Raw genomic sequence first — 20,609 nt, forward strand, 5'->3', positions numbered from 1 at the left:
AGCTCCTTCTTCAACTCTGGACATTTTTCTTCAGTTAGTTCCTTATAGTTTCAGCTTCATTTGCTTTGTCCTCTGTTTCAGATATTCCTATTCGACGTAGATTTTATCTCCTGGGCAGGTGCTCTAGGTCTCTCTTCTTCTCTTTACTTGATTTCTTTTCTCTTTTTTTCTGCATGAAAATTTCTCTTGTTTTGCGTTAACTTCAGTAATTCCATTTTGTGCCCTATGAGGCTTGCACATTTCTGTTATCTCTATGAGCTTCCTGATACTTTTCAATCTCTCTGGCAATAGCCTCTTTATCATTGAGCATAGGTCTTTAGGCTCCTGTGTGATATGATACTCAATCCTTACTACCTCATCTATTTCCACCGCTATATTCAAGAGGCGTCATTTTCTCAATTACTTAGTTGTCTTTCTTCCGAAATGCGGTATTACGACCTTGAAAATAATAAACAGAACTTAATTCCCGACTGTTTGATTGAATCAGCACAAAGATTCTCACCGATAATTATTCACGGTTTTATTGAAATGTTTTATTTTTCCTTCTTACCTTTTGAATAGTACTTCTTAGCAATGGGACCAAAAGTGGTCCCATTAAAGTAGATGTTCCGAAGTACCGAACAAAACAAAACAAACGTCCAAAACAGTGCTCCTACGTCATCTCTGCCCGCCTCACGTCAGGGCCAATAGACTGGTGTAGCTTTATTGCTGAAGGGGCTGTAGCGCGGATCAATTGCAAGGCTGCAAACTTCAGCCTGCTAAGACAAACCCCAGCACGCCATCGCTCTCCACCCCCGCCCCGCCCCGCCCCGCCCCGCCCCAACCTGCCCGGCCCTGCCGCATCAGCGCGGGTCACGGGAGTGCGCACGCGCAGCATCCGGTTCTTCTTCCTCCTCTCTCCGATGACTCAGCTTGGATCCGGTACCGCCTTGAAGGCGGGGCTGGATCCTAGCTGCGGCCAATGGCGCACGGGGTGAGGGTTGAAGGGTGGAAGGTGCTCCTTGCCGGTTGTGCTGGTTCCTTTCAACAACTGTGCTGGGTTACCTGGTCGTCATGGAGGCAGTCTTGACTGAGGAGCTTGATGAGGAGGAGCAGCTGGTGAGAAGGCATCGCAAAGAGAAGAAGGATTTGCAAGGTGACGGGGGAATGGGAACCTAGAAGTCGCCAGGACCCAGGGAAGGGTGCGTGGCGGGTCGCTTCTGGGAAATCTTGAGGGGTTTCTGATCTGGATCCTCCAACGCTTTTCCAAAGTAGCCAGTGGTCTCTTCCTTCCCGCCTTTCCAAGGTCCCTTAATCCCCCAGACCTTCAGAAGCTTCCTCTTCTCCGGTCCGTCGCGTTCCCCCTACCCCGCGCCGCCGCCCGGGTGTGGGTTTCTGAAAACACCGGGAAGCCACCGTCTTGGACCCAGACCCCCTTTCCTGTCTCCCCTTCTTCCTGTTCCTACCCTACTTGCCGACACTTGCCCTACTCGGTGCGTTTTGAAATATCTCACCTAAATTTTGAGGACTCGGAAGGGGTACTTGAAAGATTTAAAAATCTACTTTTTTTTTTTTAAGTTTTTCCACCTCCCACACCAAACAAACTCACGGTTATGTTAATAAAATTTTTCTGTTTTTTTTTTGAGGGGGTGTCTTAGCTTCATCTGGACCCTTCTCTGTAACTATCTGTTGTGTAATTACTCTTCTTGCTTTCATAATTACTTTTTCTAAACTCTTCACCGTTTACCATCCCCTTATTGTTACTATTTCATATTTATTCTTAATCCCAGGGTTTATGACTTAATGGTTTTGGTGGCTTTTCAGCCAAAATTCAGGGTATGAAGAATGCTGTCCCCAAGAATGACAAAAAGAGGAGGAAGCAACTTACTGAAGATGTTGCTAAGTTAGAAGCAGAAATGGAACAGAAACATAAAGAGGAGCTGGAGCAATTGAAGCAGACTTCTAAGGAGAGTAAAGTAGGTGAAGTAATGTTTCTCTTTGTCTACCTTTGAAAGCAACTGCCACTTCTACTACACTGTTTATTATATAAAATCATAAAATCGGAGGGAAAGAAGTCACTTAGTCACGCTCATGCCATCACCTTTCATTGATATTTTTCCAACCAGGTTTACATGGTAGTGTGTTTTTTAAGGAAGGCCAGCAAAGAAAACTATTGCCCCAAAGATGAACAGATTGATAAAATGGACTAAAAGAAGCTTTACCAAATGAAAGTTGGAAGACCAGTCTCCTAGTCTCAGAATTGCCATTAAATAGGATTGTAACCTGGGCAAATTTACTTAATCTTCTTGAGCATAAGTTCTTCACATATCATATGATACCAATAGTACTGCTGTTTAAGCACAAGATTTTTTTTAAGAAATGGGATAACAAATGTGAAATCATTTTTTAAGTTAAAAGTGCTTTATGAACAAGTTGTAAAAGATGAAATTTACTGATGTTTCTTGGGTAAATTGTAGCATGTTAACTGTCATCATTTTAGCTAATATTTATTTCATCATCGTAGCCGTACACAATGTGTTGTATGCCACACACTTTGTTTAATATATTACATTAATTTTCTCATAATTCTCATAATAACACACTATAAAGTATTACCTCTGAAGTAAGTGTAGATAATCCCATTTTTCAAATGGGAAACAGGCTCAGAGAGATTTAAAACTTTGTTATAAATTTATAACCACCATTGAGTACCAAAGCCTGAATTCAAAATGAGAGCTGTCTTACTCCAGAATGTGAATACTGAATTCTGTTATAATTTTATCTAGAGTGGTAGCTTATTACATGGGTTTTAGATACCAAAGATCACAGACTCCATAACCTCATTCTCATTATTGATAGTTAGAAAGTTCTTATATCTATGCAAAGTTTTGTCTACCATAGATAAATTTTATTTTATTTGGTTCATTTTTGGTCTGCTGTTGACAGGGAAAACAGCTTGTCTGTACTGATTTACAGTTATTGTATTAAACATAGTTTTATTTTCTTTAACTTTTTTGTCAAGAGCGTGGCTTTCCGTGCCTTTTATTTCCAAGTAACAAGGCATGATGCTCTACGTGTTTGTGTTGTTACAATCATGGTATTCCTAATTGTCTCCCTATCTTTTCTATTAGTGAGATAATTTTGTTTGCTCTCTCAGGCCTTTCAATTTTGAGATTTCTTTCCTAGGTTTCCAAGGACAAAAATGTTTAATTGTTAAGCTACATATTGTCCAACTGTTAAAATACAAACTCTCATTTTACTTTATCTTTTTTTTCTTAAACTGAAGCCTGTTTTCTTTCTAAATGTCACCTGAATTCTTTTGTCACTGCTTTCTCCTTTTTTTTCCAGATGCTTTTTTGTATCTTGCCTGTTGTCAGTATGGCAGTTTGTAAAATTAGCACATTCCTCTGAAAAATATAAGAATCCTAATTTCACTAAAGTTGATAACTGCTCTTTGAAGTCTTAATCTGATTTTGATATTTTAATCATTTGGTCCATAGCCTTAGGGACTGCTGACTCTGGTATTAGAGGCCTTGATATGTTTCATGTATGTGTCATACTAAAAACTAGCTTAACTTATACTTGTGGTAATAAAATACTAGCTACTAATCCTGATAGTTGTAAGTCTAGCAGTTTATTCTTTAGCAAACACATAACAGCCATTTGGTGATTAAGATTAGTTGTAATATCCTAACAATAATTATAGATTAAATTTTCTACCTAAAAGTTTTTCAGTTTGTAGATGGGAAAGGATAGAAAAATCTCAACTTCCTACCAGGGTCAAGAAGCAGTGCTCATCAGGTTCTGGCTAATTAAGATAGAGAAAGGCCTTTGCCACCACATTTGAGGTTATGAAAGTAGTAATGACAGAACCTTACATATTCTATAACATTTAGAGAAGGGAAGGGTGGAATGCTGAATGAGTTGTGGCCCTTATAGGAAGTATTTAGATGAATGGAGTAGGCATTCTAAGAAGGAAGGAAACCATGCAGGAATGAGCATTGTCTCTGAAGAGCTCTAAGGAAAGTTCTTCGGAATCTGACAATTCTCCCTTAAATACAGAGAAAGTAGACAGAACCATGTCTCATTTAGTATTGTGCTGTATCTAGTGCTGTTATTCAAATTTGAATTGTGGGATGACACATATTTGTGACTTTTGATAATAATTTAATAATCTAATACTTTGAATAATAACTTAAAGGTATTTTTCATTAACTTGTTAATGTTTTTTGTTTCCCTCAGATAGATTCTGTTGCTGTCAATATTTCAAACTTGGTTCTTGAGAATCAGCCGTTTCGGATATCAAAAGCACAAAAGAGACGGGTATGAAAGTCACCTAGTATTTGTTAGTGCTGTGTGTGTAATACTATCTTAGGTGTTGTATTGGAAGTGAATAGAAAAAAAATGGATTTCCTTGCCAGAGGACCTGAACTAATATTTATTAGGCTTTAGATTATATGAAATCTCATTTAGTCCCGACAGTAATCCTGTGAAGTAGGATTTCTTATCCCCATTTTATAGAGAAGAAAATAGCCCTGAAACAGTGTAAAATAACATGTCCAGTTTGCAGTTCTCATAGGAGAGTGGGGCTAGGAAAGGGGATGTGCAAAGGATAAATTTTTTTTTTTTTTTGCGGTTCGCGGGCCTCTCACTGTTGTGGCGTCTCCCGTTGCGGAGCACAGGCTCTGGACGCGCAGGCTCAGCGGCCATGGCTCACAGGCCCAGCCGCTCCGCGGCATGTGGGGTCTTCACGGACCGGGGCACGAACCCGTGTCCCCTGCATCGGCAGGCAGACTCTCAACCACTGCGCCACCAGGGAAGCCCGCAAAGGATATTTTTTACAAATATGTTATTCCAGACTTAATTCAGAATTTGAAGAGTGTGAGCCCAGGTGATACTGATGTATAGCTTTGGTTAAAAACTATGGTATTAAGTGGTAAAATAAGAATTTGAATCTAGAAGTTAAGCAAGATATAAAAATATCAGAATTATGTAGTTATATATGTATTGGTTAGTTGTGATGAAAATTCAGAGAAGGAAAAATTCATTGTACTAAGTGTTACGTAGTTGGTATTTAAGGAAATATAGTTATTTAGTTAGGATATTTAAAGTCAGTGAAACAGCATGCACAAAAAAAAATATGGGAATGAAATTTTGCCTCACTAAAGATCTGTAAGGAAACTGATTTATTGGACGTAATAAGTTTATGATATCAAAATTATGGGCGTGAGATTAGATAGGTAAGGGCTTTTGAAAAAGAACAAGGGGTTTAAATCCAATCTTTCTTTCCCAAATATTGTTTTAACACTTGATGTTTTCTAGGATTTAAATGTTTACACGAGCTTTGCGTCTTATAATTTAGTACATAATTTAATAGAGCATGGAATTTGGTGTCAGTCAGATGGAGGTTTTAATCCCATTGTGGTGGCTTTGGGTAAGATTCTTAACCTTTTTAAGCCTCAGTTTCACATGTATAGAATGGGGGAAAATAATACCTACTTCATAGAGTTATTGTGAATATTAAATAATTTACTGTTTCCAAAGCCCTAAAACAACATTTTTACTATCATTTGGGTCAACAAGTGATAGTATTGTTCACTGTGTTAAATACTGCATGGTACACCTCTTAAGAAATTCAACCTAAGACAAGTTTTTTTGTTTGTTTGCTTGAAAGTTGCTTAAGTTGCACATTGTCATACATTTCTCATACTATTGTAAAATTTTGTTCTTGAGTAATTATTATAACTGTGAATTTCATAGACTGATGAAATTTAGGTTTCATGGTATTTTGGAGGTTATTTAGTTCACCACCTCTATACTTATGATATGTATTCTGTTATAGCCTTATTATTGTCATCTATTTTCTGTAGATCAAAAGTGAAGGGCAGAAGTTTTGCTTGGCAGAAACATAACAAAATATTTGTTGGAGTTGCCTCTACCTAGTAATTGCTATATCTTAGAGTAGCAACTATTTAATTCTGGCAAACATGACACAACTCTTTCCTGTCTTTATCAACACTTGTTCACCCTACCTGGTCCCTTAGGCAACAAAACAAACTAATTCCCTTACGTTTCTCAAACATTTTGTTACTTTTCTCCTAAAATATTGCATAGCTGAAATGCGTACCTTTTCCAGCTATACTCTCAAAAAATGTAGTATCTTTTATAGTCAGCTGCTTGGCAACACTTCTCTGCTGAGTCAACACTTGGCAGAGAAAACACCCTATAAGTAATGGCCAAAGTTTCTTATTGCTTTGTTATATTAATAGGATTTGGGGACAGAAAACACTGAAAGTTTATAGTATTTAAGAAAATGGAACCTGAAGACAGGGTAGATAATTGGGTATTAGACTTATGCCAAACCACTTTTATTTTCCCCCAGAGGCACCAAGGAATAAAAAGTCAGCTAACTAATGATGTCATCTATGGGAGAGATACAACTCTCTGGTAGAAAAACATGACAAAACGTTATGAAGGTTTATTATTGGAATATTGTAGAGCAAATCCCGTATTTTCAATCTAGAAAAGCATAGGGAGTATTTTATTTACTTCAAAGAACTTCAGTGAAAACTTATTGGTATGGTGGAAAGAGCCCAAAGTAAAACTTAGAAGAACTGGGTTCCAAAAATAAGAAATTTGAGAGCTGGAATGAGATCTAGTTCAATTTATTTTATAAATGAGAAAGCTGTGGCCCAGGTTGTCTCAGTGGCATGCTGAAAGTTTAATACAACCCCTGCACTAGTACCCGGCTCTTAAGATTTCTCTTCAGAGTTGTTTTTGCTCTATTACTATACTATTACCACATGGCTCTAGTTTTACTGACAATATATTTATGATTTATGTGCTATTTTCATCATACATACATTTTCACTAGAATTTATTGGTGCCATTCTACCTCCAGGACTAGGGTTGTAGAAAGGAAAGTGCCTCATGCCACTGGAAAACTCTGCATGGTTGGGAAAACAATGCAATGTGTTTCCCACCTAGTGCCCTGAAAAGGAAATACAATTGCTTTGTAATATTGAAGCAGAGCATGAGGGAAAAAATGAAATGATTGGATTAGTATTTTAGAGGCTTAAATTAAGGTTTTACAGATAGTATAAAGTTCCACTCTTCCAGTAACTAGTACCTGACGTCATTAACTCCAGCTCCCATCTACTCCAACTTTTATTCTGATTCAGGTGCCTGGATAGAAGGAGCTCTCTGTGTTGTCCTTGGTCCCTGCTCTGCTTCTAACCAGCTGTATGGCCTTTGGAAATCTTTCTACGTGCTGTTTCCTCAGAAGAGGAAAATGAGGGGTTTTGGATTAGGTGATATTCAAGGTGCTTATCCTTCCTCTCCCCTCTGAAAATGTTTTTTGTAGTCTTTTAAAAAGTAATAGTGCCATCTTGTGTTTTAAGATTTTATGCCACTGTGATCCACAGTTGTAGGTATGCAGTGAAATAAATTGTTTCATGGTATTTCTGGCATGGTTGGAGTTGGGAAGAAAAAGCAAATAGGTTTATGTTTTATTAAGAAGATAATACTGCTTTTGATTCAGGTAACTTAGAAATCACTTTAGGTTTATCTGGCACAGCACATAACAGGCATGTAGTAGAAGCAGGTGGCATTAAGTGAAATTGAAATTTGCCTTTCCATTCACATCTTCTGTTGTAAGGAAAGGTTAGATTGGGGAAATAAAAATCTTTACCTTTTCCTTCTTTTTCTTGGCTTATCTAAATGCTTCACTGTAGTTTGCTACCAATATCAAGATTTATATTGATAGAATGTAGTTTAACAATTTTTATTCTCTTAAATTGAAAAGCACTTGCTCCCAGTATACAAGTAAAACATACCATAGAGAGTTAGAAAGATGTTCACATACACACACATGCAGGCACACACACAAAGCAAAATAAACTTATTTTGTAATCCTGCCATCCAGAGAAAAGCACTGTAAATATTTTGTGTATCTCCTTCTAGTGTTGTTTTTTAAACTATGTATGCATAGACTTAATATATATTAACTGTATACCATCGTTTTGGCCCCCCAACCTCATCTTTTGACACTTTTATCTGGTACTCTAGCTATATGAACCGTGTTCAGCTATGAAACATATAGTGCTTTCTGTCTTTTGATCCTTGCTATTCCAAGTGTCAGGAGTTTTTTCTCTTTTTTCCCAACCTTCCCACTCTACTTCTTATCTACCCTTCATGTCACAAATCTCTCATTATCCTCTCCCCATCCCATTATAACATTTGAATAAGGAAAGCAAGCTGCAGAGTGTAATGTATGATAGGACTTTTGTTAAAATACTGTTTTCTGTACATTTTCTATGAGTACATCTGTATTTATTAAAATACATAGAAAAAAAATCTAGAAGGATACACATCAGACCTCTAGAGCAGGCACTGGGATTGGCAGGGGAACTTTAGATTATCTATAATATTCTAACTTTTTTATAGAGAAGAATATTTTTATCTGTTACTTTAGTTAAATGTGTGTGTGTTTGTATGTACACATTTTTTTTTTTTTTTAAAGCTGGATATATAGAGCTCCTGTACCCTTCTAAAGACCTTAGCCATTTAATGCCTCGCTGGTGAGCTGGTGATTTAGCACATTAAGACCTCACTGGTGGAGTGATAAGTTAAAAAGTTTGGATTAGCTTGGACTTAAGTATGACAATGATGTTGCTTTAAGGCCTAGGACAACTCAGTCCTAAGATAGTACTTTGAAATCGGTAAGTAAAGTTTTTAGATACTTGGCATGTAGTTTTTTTTTTTAAAGAAGATGTTGGGGGTAGGAGTTTATTAATTAATTTATTTATTTTTGCTGTGTTGGGTCTTCGTTTCTGTGCGAGGGCTATCTCTAGTTGTGGCAAGCGGGGGCCGCTCTTCATCACGGTGCGCGGGCCTCTCACTATCGTGGCCTCTCTTGTTGCGTAGCACAGGCTCAGTAGTTGTGGCTCACGGGCCTAGTTGCTCTGCGGCATGTGGGATCCTCCCAGACCAGGGCTCGAACCCGTGTCCCCTGCATTAGCAGGCAGATTCTCAACCACTGCGCCACCAGGGAAGTCCGGCATGTAGTTTTTAAATAGACTTCAAAGAAAAATTTGAGGGCTTTCTTTTGTCCTAGTACAGAGCTAGGTGCTGTACACACAGATGAGAAATAACATTTGCCTTTAAAGGAGTTCACAATATAGAAAATTCTACAAGTGATGAGATCATCAATATGATAATGCCTGTGGGAGATGGGAGAAAAATGTTTCTGAGAATTTTATATTTCATCCCCATAATAAATGTAAATTAGTCCTAATTATTAGGAATTAACTTTCCTACACTGTCCTCTTCATAGGACAAAAAAGCTGCACTGGAAAAGGAGCGGGAAGAAAGGATAGCTGAAGCTGAAATTGAAAACTTAACTGGAGCTAGACATGTAGAAAGTGAAAAACTTGCTCAAATATTGGCAGCTAGACAGTTGGAAATTAAACAGATTCCATCTGATGGCCACTGTATGTATAGAGCCATTGAAGATCAACTGAAAGAACAGGACTGCAGTCTGACTGTGGCTGCCTTAAGATGTCAGACTGCTGACTATATGCAAAGCCACGTGGAAGACTTTCTGCCATTTTTAACAAATCCTAATACAGGAGATATGTATACTTCAGGTAATTTATTTTTCTTTACTATGTCTTGTTGTGGTTGTGGTGGTTGTTAAATAAAGTGCTTCCTGGAACTGATAATAAAAATAACCTGAATGGTCCTTATGGGGGAAAAAAATCTCAACATTTAGGCAAAATTATTTTCTATAACTTTAATAGATACTAGCACATTTTGGTTTATTAAGATCTTTTAAGTACTTAACTATTTTGTAGTTAAAATATATTAATCTTTTATCTAAGATAGGAATAGGATTCATTATTACTATTTTTAAAAGTGTGTTAATAAGTTCTATTTCACAAAGTTAAGCTTTGACTAGTCTCTGGAAGTATAGGGCCTGAAGACCACCAGTATAGAATGATTAGGAAAACTAATTCCTCCTTTTATCCTGTAGTTTGGGAGATTTAATTTTATTCTCAATAAGCTATAATATTCAGGCAAAATTTGACTTTGCAAAACCAAAAACAGATGAGTTAATAACCTGCCTTATTATTCTCTATAATACCTTTGATAGTTGGGAAGGTAAAAAAATGTACAACGAGCAAATAAAGGAGAGAGCAAGTGAAAATCTGAAAAAGTTTCTTAAAGAGAAAGGGGAGTAAGGGAGAAAGTTAGTCCTTGAGATAAGACAGCAGGTGTGTCAGTATCTACTGGGAGCAAGTCATATGGCCAGGATGTATTGAAGAGGGAGGGGATGGTTAAGGGTGACTTGTTTAATGGAGTCCCCAACTGCTAGTTGTAGGGCAGTGGAGAGGAGGTGGCAACTCAGCATGGTGAATCAGAGAAAAAGACAAAAGACTTAATTACCTTCATTCCTTTAGACTTTAGACAATATTTATTGAAGGCCACAGTGTGGCAAGAACTACTCTAGGCACTGTTCTGAGCACTGGATATGAGACAGTGAATGAGACAGATACACGGGACATATTTTCTCCTAGATGCCCATAATTCTTTCCCCTTTCTCTAAACAGGAAGTTAGAGGTGTTAGTTTCCCATGTTAACTTTCTGTATAAAAGTGTGTATGCTCAAGATATGCCATTAAACTCTGCAGTTAGGTCTTTTATGTCCTCTCAGGACTGATCTAGGAAGACCCTTCTTTGGCTAGAACTGATACTGATAACAAATAAGGTAGACGTTTCCAAAATATGTGAAGGCACTATTTGATGCTATCACTGGGAAAGGAGTTTCAACTCATTTTACTTTTACTCTGATTCTCTTCTCACATTTCTTACAGTGTCTTATAGTGAACCTGATATTATAAAGGATGCATTTTTTAGTCTTTCAACATATTCCTTCAGATGCAGATTTGGACTTTAAAATGTGAATATGGTGGCAATCTTGGGGTCATTGCTTGGGTCAAGAGAGAGGCAGGCTTATAATGTAGTTGAGGTCGCTGGGCCTTAGGCTGAGGGAGAGAAGCAGAGATGAATTGCTTTGCTCTTCGATGGAAAGTTTGAGTGAATTAAATTTGGATTGGGAAATGGATTAAATTCTGGAGAATATAGGTAGAGAAGGAGGAAGTTCATAACTTGGGCAGTTTCATCAGAAATTGTGGGAGGTATAAAAGGGACTAACATGAGTTCTAAAAATTATTAAGTGCTATATTCTGATCTATTTTCTACAGAAGAGTTTGGAAAATACTGTGATGATATCATAAACACCGCTTCATGGGGAGGTCAGCTTGAGGTAAGTTTGTTATTATTCATAGTGGCATTGTTAAATTATTTTAAAAAATCCCTTCTGTAGTTTTCAGACATATTTCTCAGATGATCCAAATTTCCCTTTCAAGGTTCCTTTTCTTTATATATTTGCTGTTTCTCTACTGAAGCATTGAAAAAGGGAGTTAATATTCTTAGGCCTTTAATTTAAGTATGTACCTTTGGGAACTGAAGCACTATTTCATTTTAAATAGCCCAGTGTTTGATCATTGTGTTGGTGAGGCTAGTGTTGCATCTGCGTATTTCCATTTGTGATATTGCTACTGGCCATATATTTGAATTTATGGACATATGAAAGTGAAGATTTTACTCAAGTACAGTAAAATTTACCCAAGTGGCTCAACTGATGAAAATCACTATTGGAAAAGTAACATCTCTTACATCAGAAATAGAAAACAATATTTTAATGTGAGAATACACATCAAATCCTCCCACAATACATCAATTACAATTGTGTCTTGAGTTCCTAGTCGATACTGACTGACTTGAAAGCAGTATTTGATGCATTAAAATTCACTTGTAAGAAAACAATATATTTAGTCACTTGTAGGGAGTTAATCACGATTTTTTTTAAGCTCTAATTATTTATCTTACTGTTAACTTTGTTTCATTAAAGCAAAATAAAACACCTAAGTGGTCCAAGTGGTGATGAGATAGCCTGGGGTATTAGAAGTCAGGGAGTAAGGGGGAAAGACTTGGGGCTAGGTTGTGGGTTTTTTTTTTTTTTTTTCTGTGGTACGCGGGCCTCTCACTGTTGTGGCCTCTCCCGTTGCGGAGCACAGGCTCCGGACGCGCAGGCTCAGCGGCCATGGCTCACGGGCCTATCCACTCCGCGGCATGTGGGATCTTCCCAGACCGGGGCACGAACCCGTGTCCCCTGCATCGGCAGGCAGACTCTTAACCACTGCGCCACCAGCGAAGCCCTAGGTCGTGGTTTTTCCTTGTGCTTCTCAGTTTTGTGACTTTGGGGGAGTCAGCCAACCTCCTGAGCTCCATTTTCCTTATTGAATGGGGATAATAAAACCCCTATGTGTATATGGTAGGCCATTTGTGGATATTAAATAAGGCAAAGAGTATATGCATAGAAGTTTGTAAGCTAAAGTGCCAGATAGATGAATCTAGCAGTATAATTAATATTATTGTGTAATTATGATTAGTCATCTTAAATAGTTTGTGGCTCTGACTATTTCACTTCAAGAACTATGTTGTTTGGAGATATGACATAATTGCTTCTTCAAAGGCTTTTTCTTAGCAGTGCTATATTTGTACCTCTTCTGAGCCACCAGAGGGAACTGTGTCCACTTGTTTTGTATGCCTCTCCTGGGTCTCTGAAACTTGGGAAGGTTAGCTTTGTGACTACATTAGGAGTAATTAAAGATGCTTGAACTTTTTAATAAGAATCTCAAATTAATTTGAGTTCTAGAGACCTAAGTGACTCTTTTTAAATTGAGAAAAACCTTTTAAAACATCTTTTGAAGGACATTTTCTCATAAATTGTTTGTGAATTCATTTGAAATGAGTTTCTGTTTTCACAATGGGGTAAATTTAAATTATTAAAGAGAAATTCTTTGTATGATTTCTGAAGACTTAGATGGGATATTAGGATTTCCAGAGCTTGTTTTGCACCCTCCATTCCATGCTGCCTTTTAAAAAATGTTATTTGAGGTATAAGAAAAAAGTACCTCAAAGGAATATTTTACGAGATAGAACATGGGATTAAATTTGCTACTGTGTAGCACAGAACCTTTTCCATATTCTTGAATTAATTTCTTACCTTCGTTTAAAATTTCCTAAAAGGTCCATGTTCTGTTATAATGGGGCAGATAAACAGATCAGTGCATTATGACTGAAAACTGTTAAATGATTAATTTGTTTATGAACTTGAGCTCTAGAGTCAGACTTCTCAGTTCAGTTGCAAGTCATTTTGTTTCCTTGTGCTTGACTTCTCTTAACCTTTCTCTACCTGTAATTATAGTCTTTAAAATGTATAACAGTAGTAACTATCCCGTAAGGTTATTGTGAAGACTGAATGAATTAATACACATGAAGCACTTAGAATGCTTGGTCAAAGTAAGTCTAAAAAAATGTTACTACCAATATTCATTATTAACTATTATTCATCCAACTTTAAGCTCTAATTTTATATCATGTGTCATGAACTTAAAATTATATGTTAATCAGTTGGAAATTCCATGAAAGGATAGTGCAGTTCCTAAGCTCATTCTACTCATGCCTTGAAAATCATAGAGCAGTTGTTCTCAGCATTAGTACAATAGAGTCATCTGAAAAGCTTTTAAAAAAATAAACCTCCTATTCTTTCCTGCTTCCTCTGTCCTTCCCCTACCCCCTCTCAATTGTAATTGATTTGATCTGGTGCCTGAGTAACAGTATTTTTAAAAATCCTTTATTATGGAAATTTTCAAGGCATATTCAAAAGTAGAGAGACTAGTATAATGAATTCAATTTACTCATCCCCATGCTTCATTAACTATGGCATAGATATTTCCAAAAAGCTGTTGTACATCCAGGGCTTGAAACTTATGCATTTGATTTAGTAAACATTATATTTATTTGATTTTTAACAAATACGTGTTAAGTGCCCACTATGTGCTGGGCTCTTGGTGTACATTAAGGAAAAAGAGTAGATCCCTGCTCTGACTGGTTGCCCTATTCATGCATAAATTCAGTAGTTTATGATTTGAATAAGATTTACCTCTTTATTTCCCTTACTAATATATATATTGTTTGTTTGTTTTTTGGTTTTACATTTTCTCTTTTATAGCTAAGAGCCCTGTCTCACATTTTACGAACACCAATAGAGATAATACAGGCAGATTCTCCTCCTCTTGTAGTTGGTGAAGAATATCCAAAAAACCCATTAATACTTGTGTAAGTACCTAGAAATTCCTATTATTAATATTTTTCATGATTAAGACAAAAAGGATTATGAAAAAATTTTAGGTTATATATGTTGATTAATCGAAACAAGTCCATCTTCAGCAGCATTAATTATGCTTATTTTATGTAAAAGGCAATTACAGAATTAGAAAGCATTGTCAAAACATGTGATTTAGATAATTGTTTAAACCTCTAATGATTTAATCTTGTATATGAGTTAAGAATAAAGTCATTTCTAAAGGTTACAAAATTTTAGGATTAGCTCTCATGTTGTTCTGGTTTGACAGTAATGCTAAAAGTTTCAACAGGTGTAAAAGCTGAAATACATTCATGTTGCCTGATGGTTTATTCCTTAGAGATTTTTTTCTTCATATTGTAAAAACATGTTACATAATTGAGAGTTCTCTGAAACAGCATGGAGAGTTTGCCATTGGCTTTAGTGTTCATTAGCTAAGCCTACTAAGGTAGTCATTAATGGCTTGGGTTTAGGTAATAATTTAAGCTTGTTGAGCACTCAGCATCTCAGTTTTTCCTTTTTCACTCCAATGATTGTGTTTTACCTGACAAACTCAGCAGACAGAGTTATTGAACCAGATCTTACTGACTGCTGATGCTTTTCAAATAGTGTTGAACTTTTAAGTAATGAAGTCTATTGAATGATACCCTGTGAAGTGATTAATTCAAATTACTTGGTTTTATATACATAATAAACATTTATATACAGTGAATTGAATTACTTTTATCTAAATTACTTATTTCTCCTTTTTTTATTTCAGTTATATGAGACATGCATATGGCTTAGGAGAACACTACAATTCTGTTAAACGGTTGGTGAACACAGCTAGTGAAAATTGCAGCTAGTCTATAAAATGTTGCTGTTATGTTTTAGTACAGCGTGCTGATCTGAGTATTAATACCAAGTGTTGGATTGTTCTAAATGTTTCTGGAAAAAAAACAACTACCTTAAACCAGTTTTATGGCAAAGCTACTAACAGGTTTTTTAAAAATGTGTCAAAGATAAACTTTCACCAATGTCCCCTTAGTGGTGTTTTAAAAAACAGTTGTAAGTCCCTTGTGGAGAACATAATTTATAGACCAAGATGGTACCCTGTTTGCTGATATTTTTATTAAATATAGGATCCTGAACATTCTGTTCTGTGTTGAAATAGTTAAAACATTTTTTTCTCCCTATTACTGAAAGCTTTCAGTAACCGTGTCAGTGTAATTTTTCTTGAAGAAGTGAAATGACTCAGTCTCTTTGACATTGCAATAATGTGGTGATGGTGATAGCAAATTTAATGAGTGCTTATAAATGAACGTGATTGCAGTAACTTTGGTGTTGATGGGATTAATGCTCTGACGCTTTTTATATAGCCCCATCAAAGTGCAGCTAAGAAGCTTGCTTTAATAAAGAATTAAAAAATATTTATTCAGATGGGAATCAGTTGTTATATTTTAAGAAATGAGACAAATTCATAGGTAAATATGTTTCCAATCAGATTTAAACCTCTAAAGAAGTACAGATGTCTTTTATTTGTATATAACTTAAAAAGACTCAGCAGATTATTGCTTTTCTAACTCATTTGTTATTCCTTTCTGTTTCTTAACTTCAGAATGGTTGTACCATCATTTCTTGATTATCTTCTTAACTATAAACTTTTATATCTTTGTTGTATTTTCTCCATCACTACTCAGCTACTTTGCTTGCCTTGCAGTCTTTTACACTAAGAAATAGTTTTTAGTTTCCCTTATTCTTTAACTTGTGAAAATTGAAGGAGTAGCAATATAAAAGGGTCCAAGGCCAAATTTACTTCAAATTCTTCCTCTTTTACAATTTGTCTTACAAGATCTCTCCCTTTGCTTCATTCTCTAGGATTACAGAATGCCTTCGTTAACTTATTTTGTTAGCCTTATTAATGTCACCTTTCCTCAAATATTTGAGAATATTTGTCTCAAGTATTTGGGCATTTTTTATGTGGCTGAAAGCCACTGTTGAGCCAAGACTGTATAATAAAATCAGTACAATACTTTTCAGTTGAATGATTTGTCTAGCTCAGATTTTAGGTTACTTGTAACAGTATTCTAAGAAGATAGTACCCATATGTACAAATGTGTCTGATAATTTGTTATGTAAGGGGGTATTATAAAAATGAAACCTTTCTGGTTTGATCTGTTTTTCTCAAATAAGAAAATAACTAGTAAGATTTTGCATCAAGTTTATAAAATTTGAATTTTTTCTCCATGAATGCGACTAATTTTTATAAGTAAATATTGGGTTTTATAATATTAAAAACAGGGTATCAGTATCACATGCCCAGCAGGTGACTGTGTGGGAACCTGGCAGGAGCTGTTCTGGTCATCTAGAGCAAATAAGTACTACATGAAGGTATTCAACTGCCAAAGATTAAAACCATTCTGCTTGCCAAACAAAATATATTCTGAAGGCTGCTTGCTTTGTAATCCTTGATCTGAATTTTTTGGGGGGTCTGAAATTTATAAAATAATGATATTGTAAAATACTAAGCAGCTTGGCTTTATTTTGAAGTAATCTGTTACTTTAAAAGAGAAGCATTAAGAAGTAATAAAACAAGATACAAAGATATCTAGTTATTATAAATTCCATCTATATTTAAAGTATTCTAAAATAACTTATTGGTAGCTATTTTTTTTCTAGCAGGATGAGTAGAATTGTCTTGATTGTAGATATATTTTTTAATTTTTATTATTTTTTAAATGGCCAATATGGTAATGAACAGGGTTTGTATGGTCAGCTTCTCTTCTTTCTTAAAACTTGAGATAAAAATTATTTTAGCTGTAACCTAAACACTAAAATTAAAGTCTTTAAAAAATGGCAGATGTTAACTTAATAGCAGCATATACTAATTTAATTTGCTGTATGATGCTGGTCTCTTAGGGAAGTTTGATAAGCTTTCTTTTGTCCTAACTCAGAAAAGTATATGTTAGCGTTCTGGAATATGTCTTTAGCCAAGAATTTTATCCACTTAAATATGTTTTTTAACTTATATAAAGCAAAAGAGAATGTGTGTAACTATAGTGAGCAATAAAATTTTGTTCATATTATCTGATGTTTGCTAAAATAAAAGATGAGTGAATTAAATCAACATTTGTTCAAATTGTTATTCTTTAATAATTTTAGAAGTAGAGAAAACTTTTGTTTTAGAATTTTATTCAGCTTTTATTTTGTCCTCATATATAATTGAAAATAATAGTCATAGATTCTAATATTTATAACATTTATATTATTTTATTATTTTAAAATTATGAAAGGCAAATTAATTAGAAAAATATCTAAAACTATTGGGTGTTAAAGAAGAAAAGAAAAATGAATAAACATCTGTGTGTAAGAATATGAAGCAGTAAGAAGGAAATCTGTGCAAATTAGTGCTGCCACATATTTGTTAATACATTGTCTTGGTATAGATGGTCATGAACTAGCTGAAGGACAGTTTTTTTCTGAAAATTTAGTTTGTAATTTCATACTGTTTTTACTTTTACTGAACAAATGAGAGAGGGATGTTTCTTCATGTCCGTGTGTTTTTACATACGTTGATTCTTCTAAGTCTTGTTTGAAATATATCTTTCTCTATCTTATGGAAAAAGTAGAACTCACAGGGTTTCTAATTCATTTCTTAAAGTAAGTTTTAGAAACATCAGTTCTTGTTCTTTACCCCATCTTGTTCCCTCCTGTAAGACCTTTGAACTGACATTCGGAGTTGGGTGCAACCTGCTTCACCTAGCTTACTGTCCCGGTCTCAGCTTAAATAGCACCGACCTAGGTAAGCTCCCCAGAGTTCTCCTACCTGGGCTAGGTTAGGTACCCCACTTGATGCATGTTGCTTTCTAGTAACTATACACTTATAATTAGTTATTTACATTTAGTTGTTTATTATTATTATCGTTGTTATTATTTCCCCTTAGTCTTTAAGTGCTTAGAAACAAGGACTTGCTGATTACTATTAAAATATGTAGCACATTGCTTGGCCTATATATTAAGTGCTTAATGTTTGTTGATTGTTGTAAGATCAGCTGAGAGGATAGGATATGACTCTGAGGAGTTTCATTAGGCTAATGGGCTGTTAGGAATAGGACAAGATAGTGACTTAGAATTCTGCTTGCTCACAGAAGGGCTGCTTTCTAATTTATATTACCCTTGGATGAATTCTTAAGTCTTCTAGTTAGTTGAAAGGAAGAATGGAACCCAAGAAAGGAAGAATGGAACCCAAGAGAGCTTTCTTTTTTCTTAACTTCTGATAGTGTGTTACAGTTAATTTACCTTCATGTGTCAATTATGACAATTTGATTTTAACGAATCTAAAAAATATAATGGTCCTCTAAAATAAGTATACAGACCAAAAAGAAAACCTTGGTTAATATACTGACCAGGAAGAAGATTACAGTTGTCTTATTTCATTGTAATCAGGATGACTAGTATACCTTACTGAAACAAATTACTGCCTTTGTACAAACCTGCTGAATTTATTATTTTTCTGAACAGGAATGACTTATAATCTTTCTCCTGATTTTGCTTAAAATACCAACCCCTGCCTTCTGTAAGGATTAAATAAGTCCACTTATATAAAGAACTTAGTACACTGCCTGACACAGTAAATTCTCAGTAAAGGTAGTTATGTTTTCTTTTGTACAGCTTCACATAGACATTTAAATCAAGATCTTCACCTTTTGTTAAATCTAAAGTGTGCAAATACTACTCTTGGGACTGATAGAAGGTGCTAACATATGCCTCTTGCACCAAGGACTTGTCTCCCTGCTGTGTGTTAGGTTGAAGTAGTGGTGGATAAGGAAGAGGATAGTGGAGCTAAGGTCCAGCAGGGGTTGGTTTGCCCAATACCCTGTTTTCATAGATAATGGGGATGAGACTTGAAGAGGTTAAGAGTGGATAACTTGCTAAACCATACTGCTAGTAAATGGCAAGGCTGACCATAGAAGGCAGGCCTTTGAGAATCCAAAACCCTTTAAATCAAAACTTCCATTTCCATATTTAAACAGAAAACCAAGAGAAATACAATACCCTTGTTTATTACAGAAGAGAGAATTTCTACAGTAGATTTCTAGTGCATGAAGCATCTGCTTATGTTTGGAAACTTCTACCTGTGCCCCAAGTCTCAGACCACATTTTCATCACAAAATAAGCTTGCCAAAACAAATCAAATAAGTGTATTGGTTTCTGCCATAACCTGTATTTATGAACTCCAGTTTTCCATGCATTTTTGTAGCATTCAAAGCCTTTTTAATTTGTCATAGGGACCCCTATAAGAGTAGGAATTACCCAGGTTCTCTGTATTATAGAGTATAAATAAATGGAACAAGCCCTCTCTGTGTTAATAAAATTAGTGAATTTTTTAACTTTAAGGTCCTTGAGATTCTAGAATGCTGTATAGTTTAGCATTCTTATAGCACTTTATCCTTCCACAGTAGTTTACAGTCATTAGTTAGATATTTCTCACACATCTCGGTGGAATAGTTTGGTATTCTTTCTTGTTGTTTTACTGATGAAAAGACAGATATAGCTTAGTTTGACTGACTTATTTAAGTTTCCATAATAAGTCAATTGCGCCGTTTAGATTAACATTCAATTTAAGGTTCCTTGTCCTGTGCTGAATTCACAGGATGATGCTGTCTCAAAACCTGGTGATTTTTCATCAGATTATCCTGCCAAATAGATTGATTTCTGGTTGCTAGGAAAGCTCTGGATGCTGACATTCCACAAAGCTAACACATACAGCAAAGAAATTAGCAACCCTTTCAGCTGGGCTTCCATAGGGAATGCGTTTAAGATGCAGGTCAAAACTCAAAACGTTGAAATGGTAAACCCCATCTTTTTTACTTTTCCTATGTCTTCATAAAGCTGGACCTGTGCCACAGCCTGACCCTGCCCAACTCTTATTTCCCCACTCACATCCTAAATTATGGTTCACCCCATCTAATGTACCTATGAGATCAGGTTCTAGTCACAATCTTACCCACATTATGCTTTATCATTTCCTCTCTATCCCTTTTTCTCTTTCACCTAGAATAGTACAGAAGCCTCATAATTGCTGTCCCTCCTCCAGTCTTAACTCTCATAAACTCTCCCTTCATGCTGCTGTGAACTGCCAGAAATGCAAATCTGGCTACTGTTTTCCCTACCTAAACTTTCCAGTGGCTCCCCATTCCTATGGGATGAAGTCCACATTCCTTATTGTGGCATTTAAAGGAGGTCCTTCACGACTGGTCCTACATACCTCTCTAGCATCAACTTCCATCACTCCTTTCTTTAGACTTATGCACTAGAATTATTTATATTCCCCATGGCCCTGTGTATTTCATGCCATGAACATTTTTTCATGCTCCTTT

At 35.8% G+C, this 20,609-nt stretch overlaps 1 protein-coding gene across 1 annotated transcript; it reads left to right on the forward strand.

Moving 5' to 3' along the window:
- The first annotated feature begins 988 nt into the window (after positions 1–988).
- On the forward strand, positions 989–17,356 carry OTUD6B (OTU deubiquitinase 6B). The gene is made up of 7 exons (XM_059994884.2): positions 989–1,135; positions 1,804–1,955; positions 4,222–4,302; positions 9,314–9,626; positions 11,243–11,304; positions 14,119–14,225; positions 15,011–17,356. The coding sequence occupies exons 1-7, from the start codon at positions 1,054–1,056 to the stop codon at positions 15,093–15,095; spliced, it is 882 nt and encodes a 293-aa protein (XP_059850867.1). The 5' UTR covers positions 989–1,053; the 3' UTR covers positions 15,096–17,356.
- Positions 17,357–20,609: the final 3,253 nt, after the last annotated feature.

This window comes from Delphinus delphis, chromosome 17 (assembly GCF_949987515.2).
Source record: "Delphinus delphis chromosome 17, mDelDel1.2, whole genome shotgun sequence".
Taxonomy (NCBI): Eukaryota; Metazoa; Chordata; class Mammalia; order Artiodactyla; family Delphinidae; genus Delphinus; species Delphinus delphis.

Excerpts from the sequence above, each read along its gene's own strand:
- OTUD6B (XM_059994884.2), top strand. The coding sequence starts at position 1,054 with ATGGAGGCAGTCTTGACTGAGGAGCTTGATGAGGAGGAGCAGCTGGTG. Across the intron at positions 1,136-1,803 it reads AGAGAAGAAGGATTTGCAAG|CCAAAATTCAGGGTATGAAG; the intron begins GTGACGGGGGAA and ends GTGGCTTTTCAG. Across the intron at positions 11,305-14,118 it reads CATGGGGAGGTCAGCTTGAG|CTAAGAGCCCTGTCTCACAT; the intron begins GTAAGTTTGTTA and ends TCTCTTTTATAG.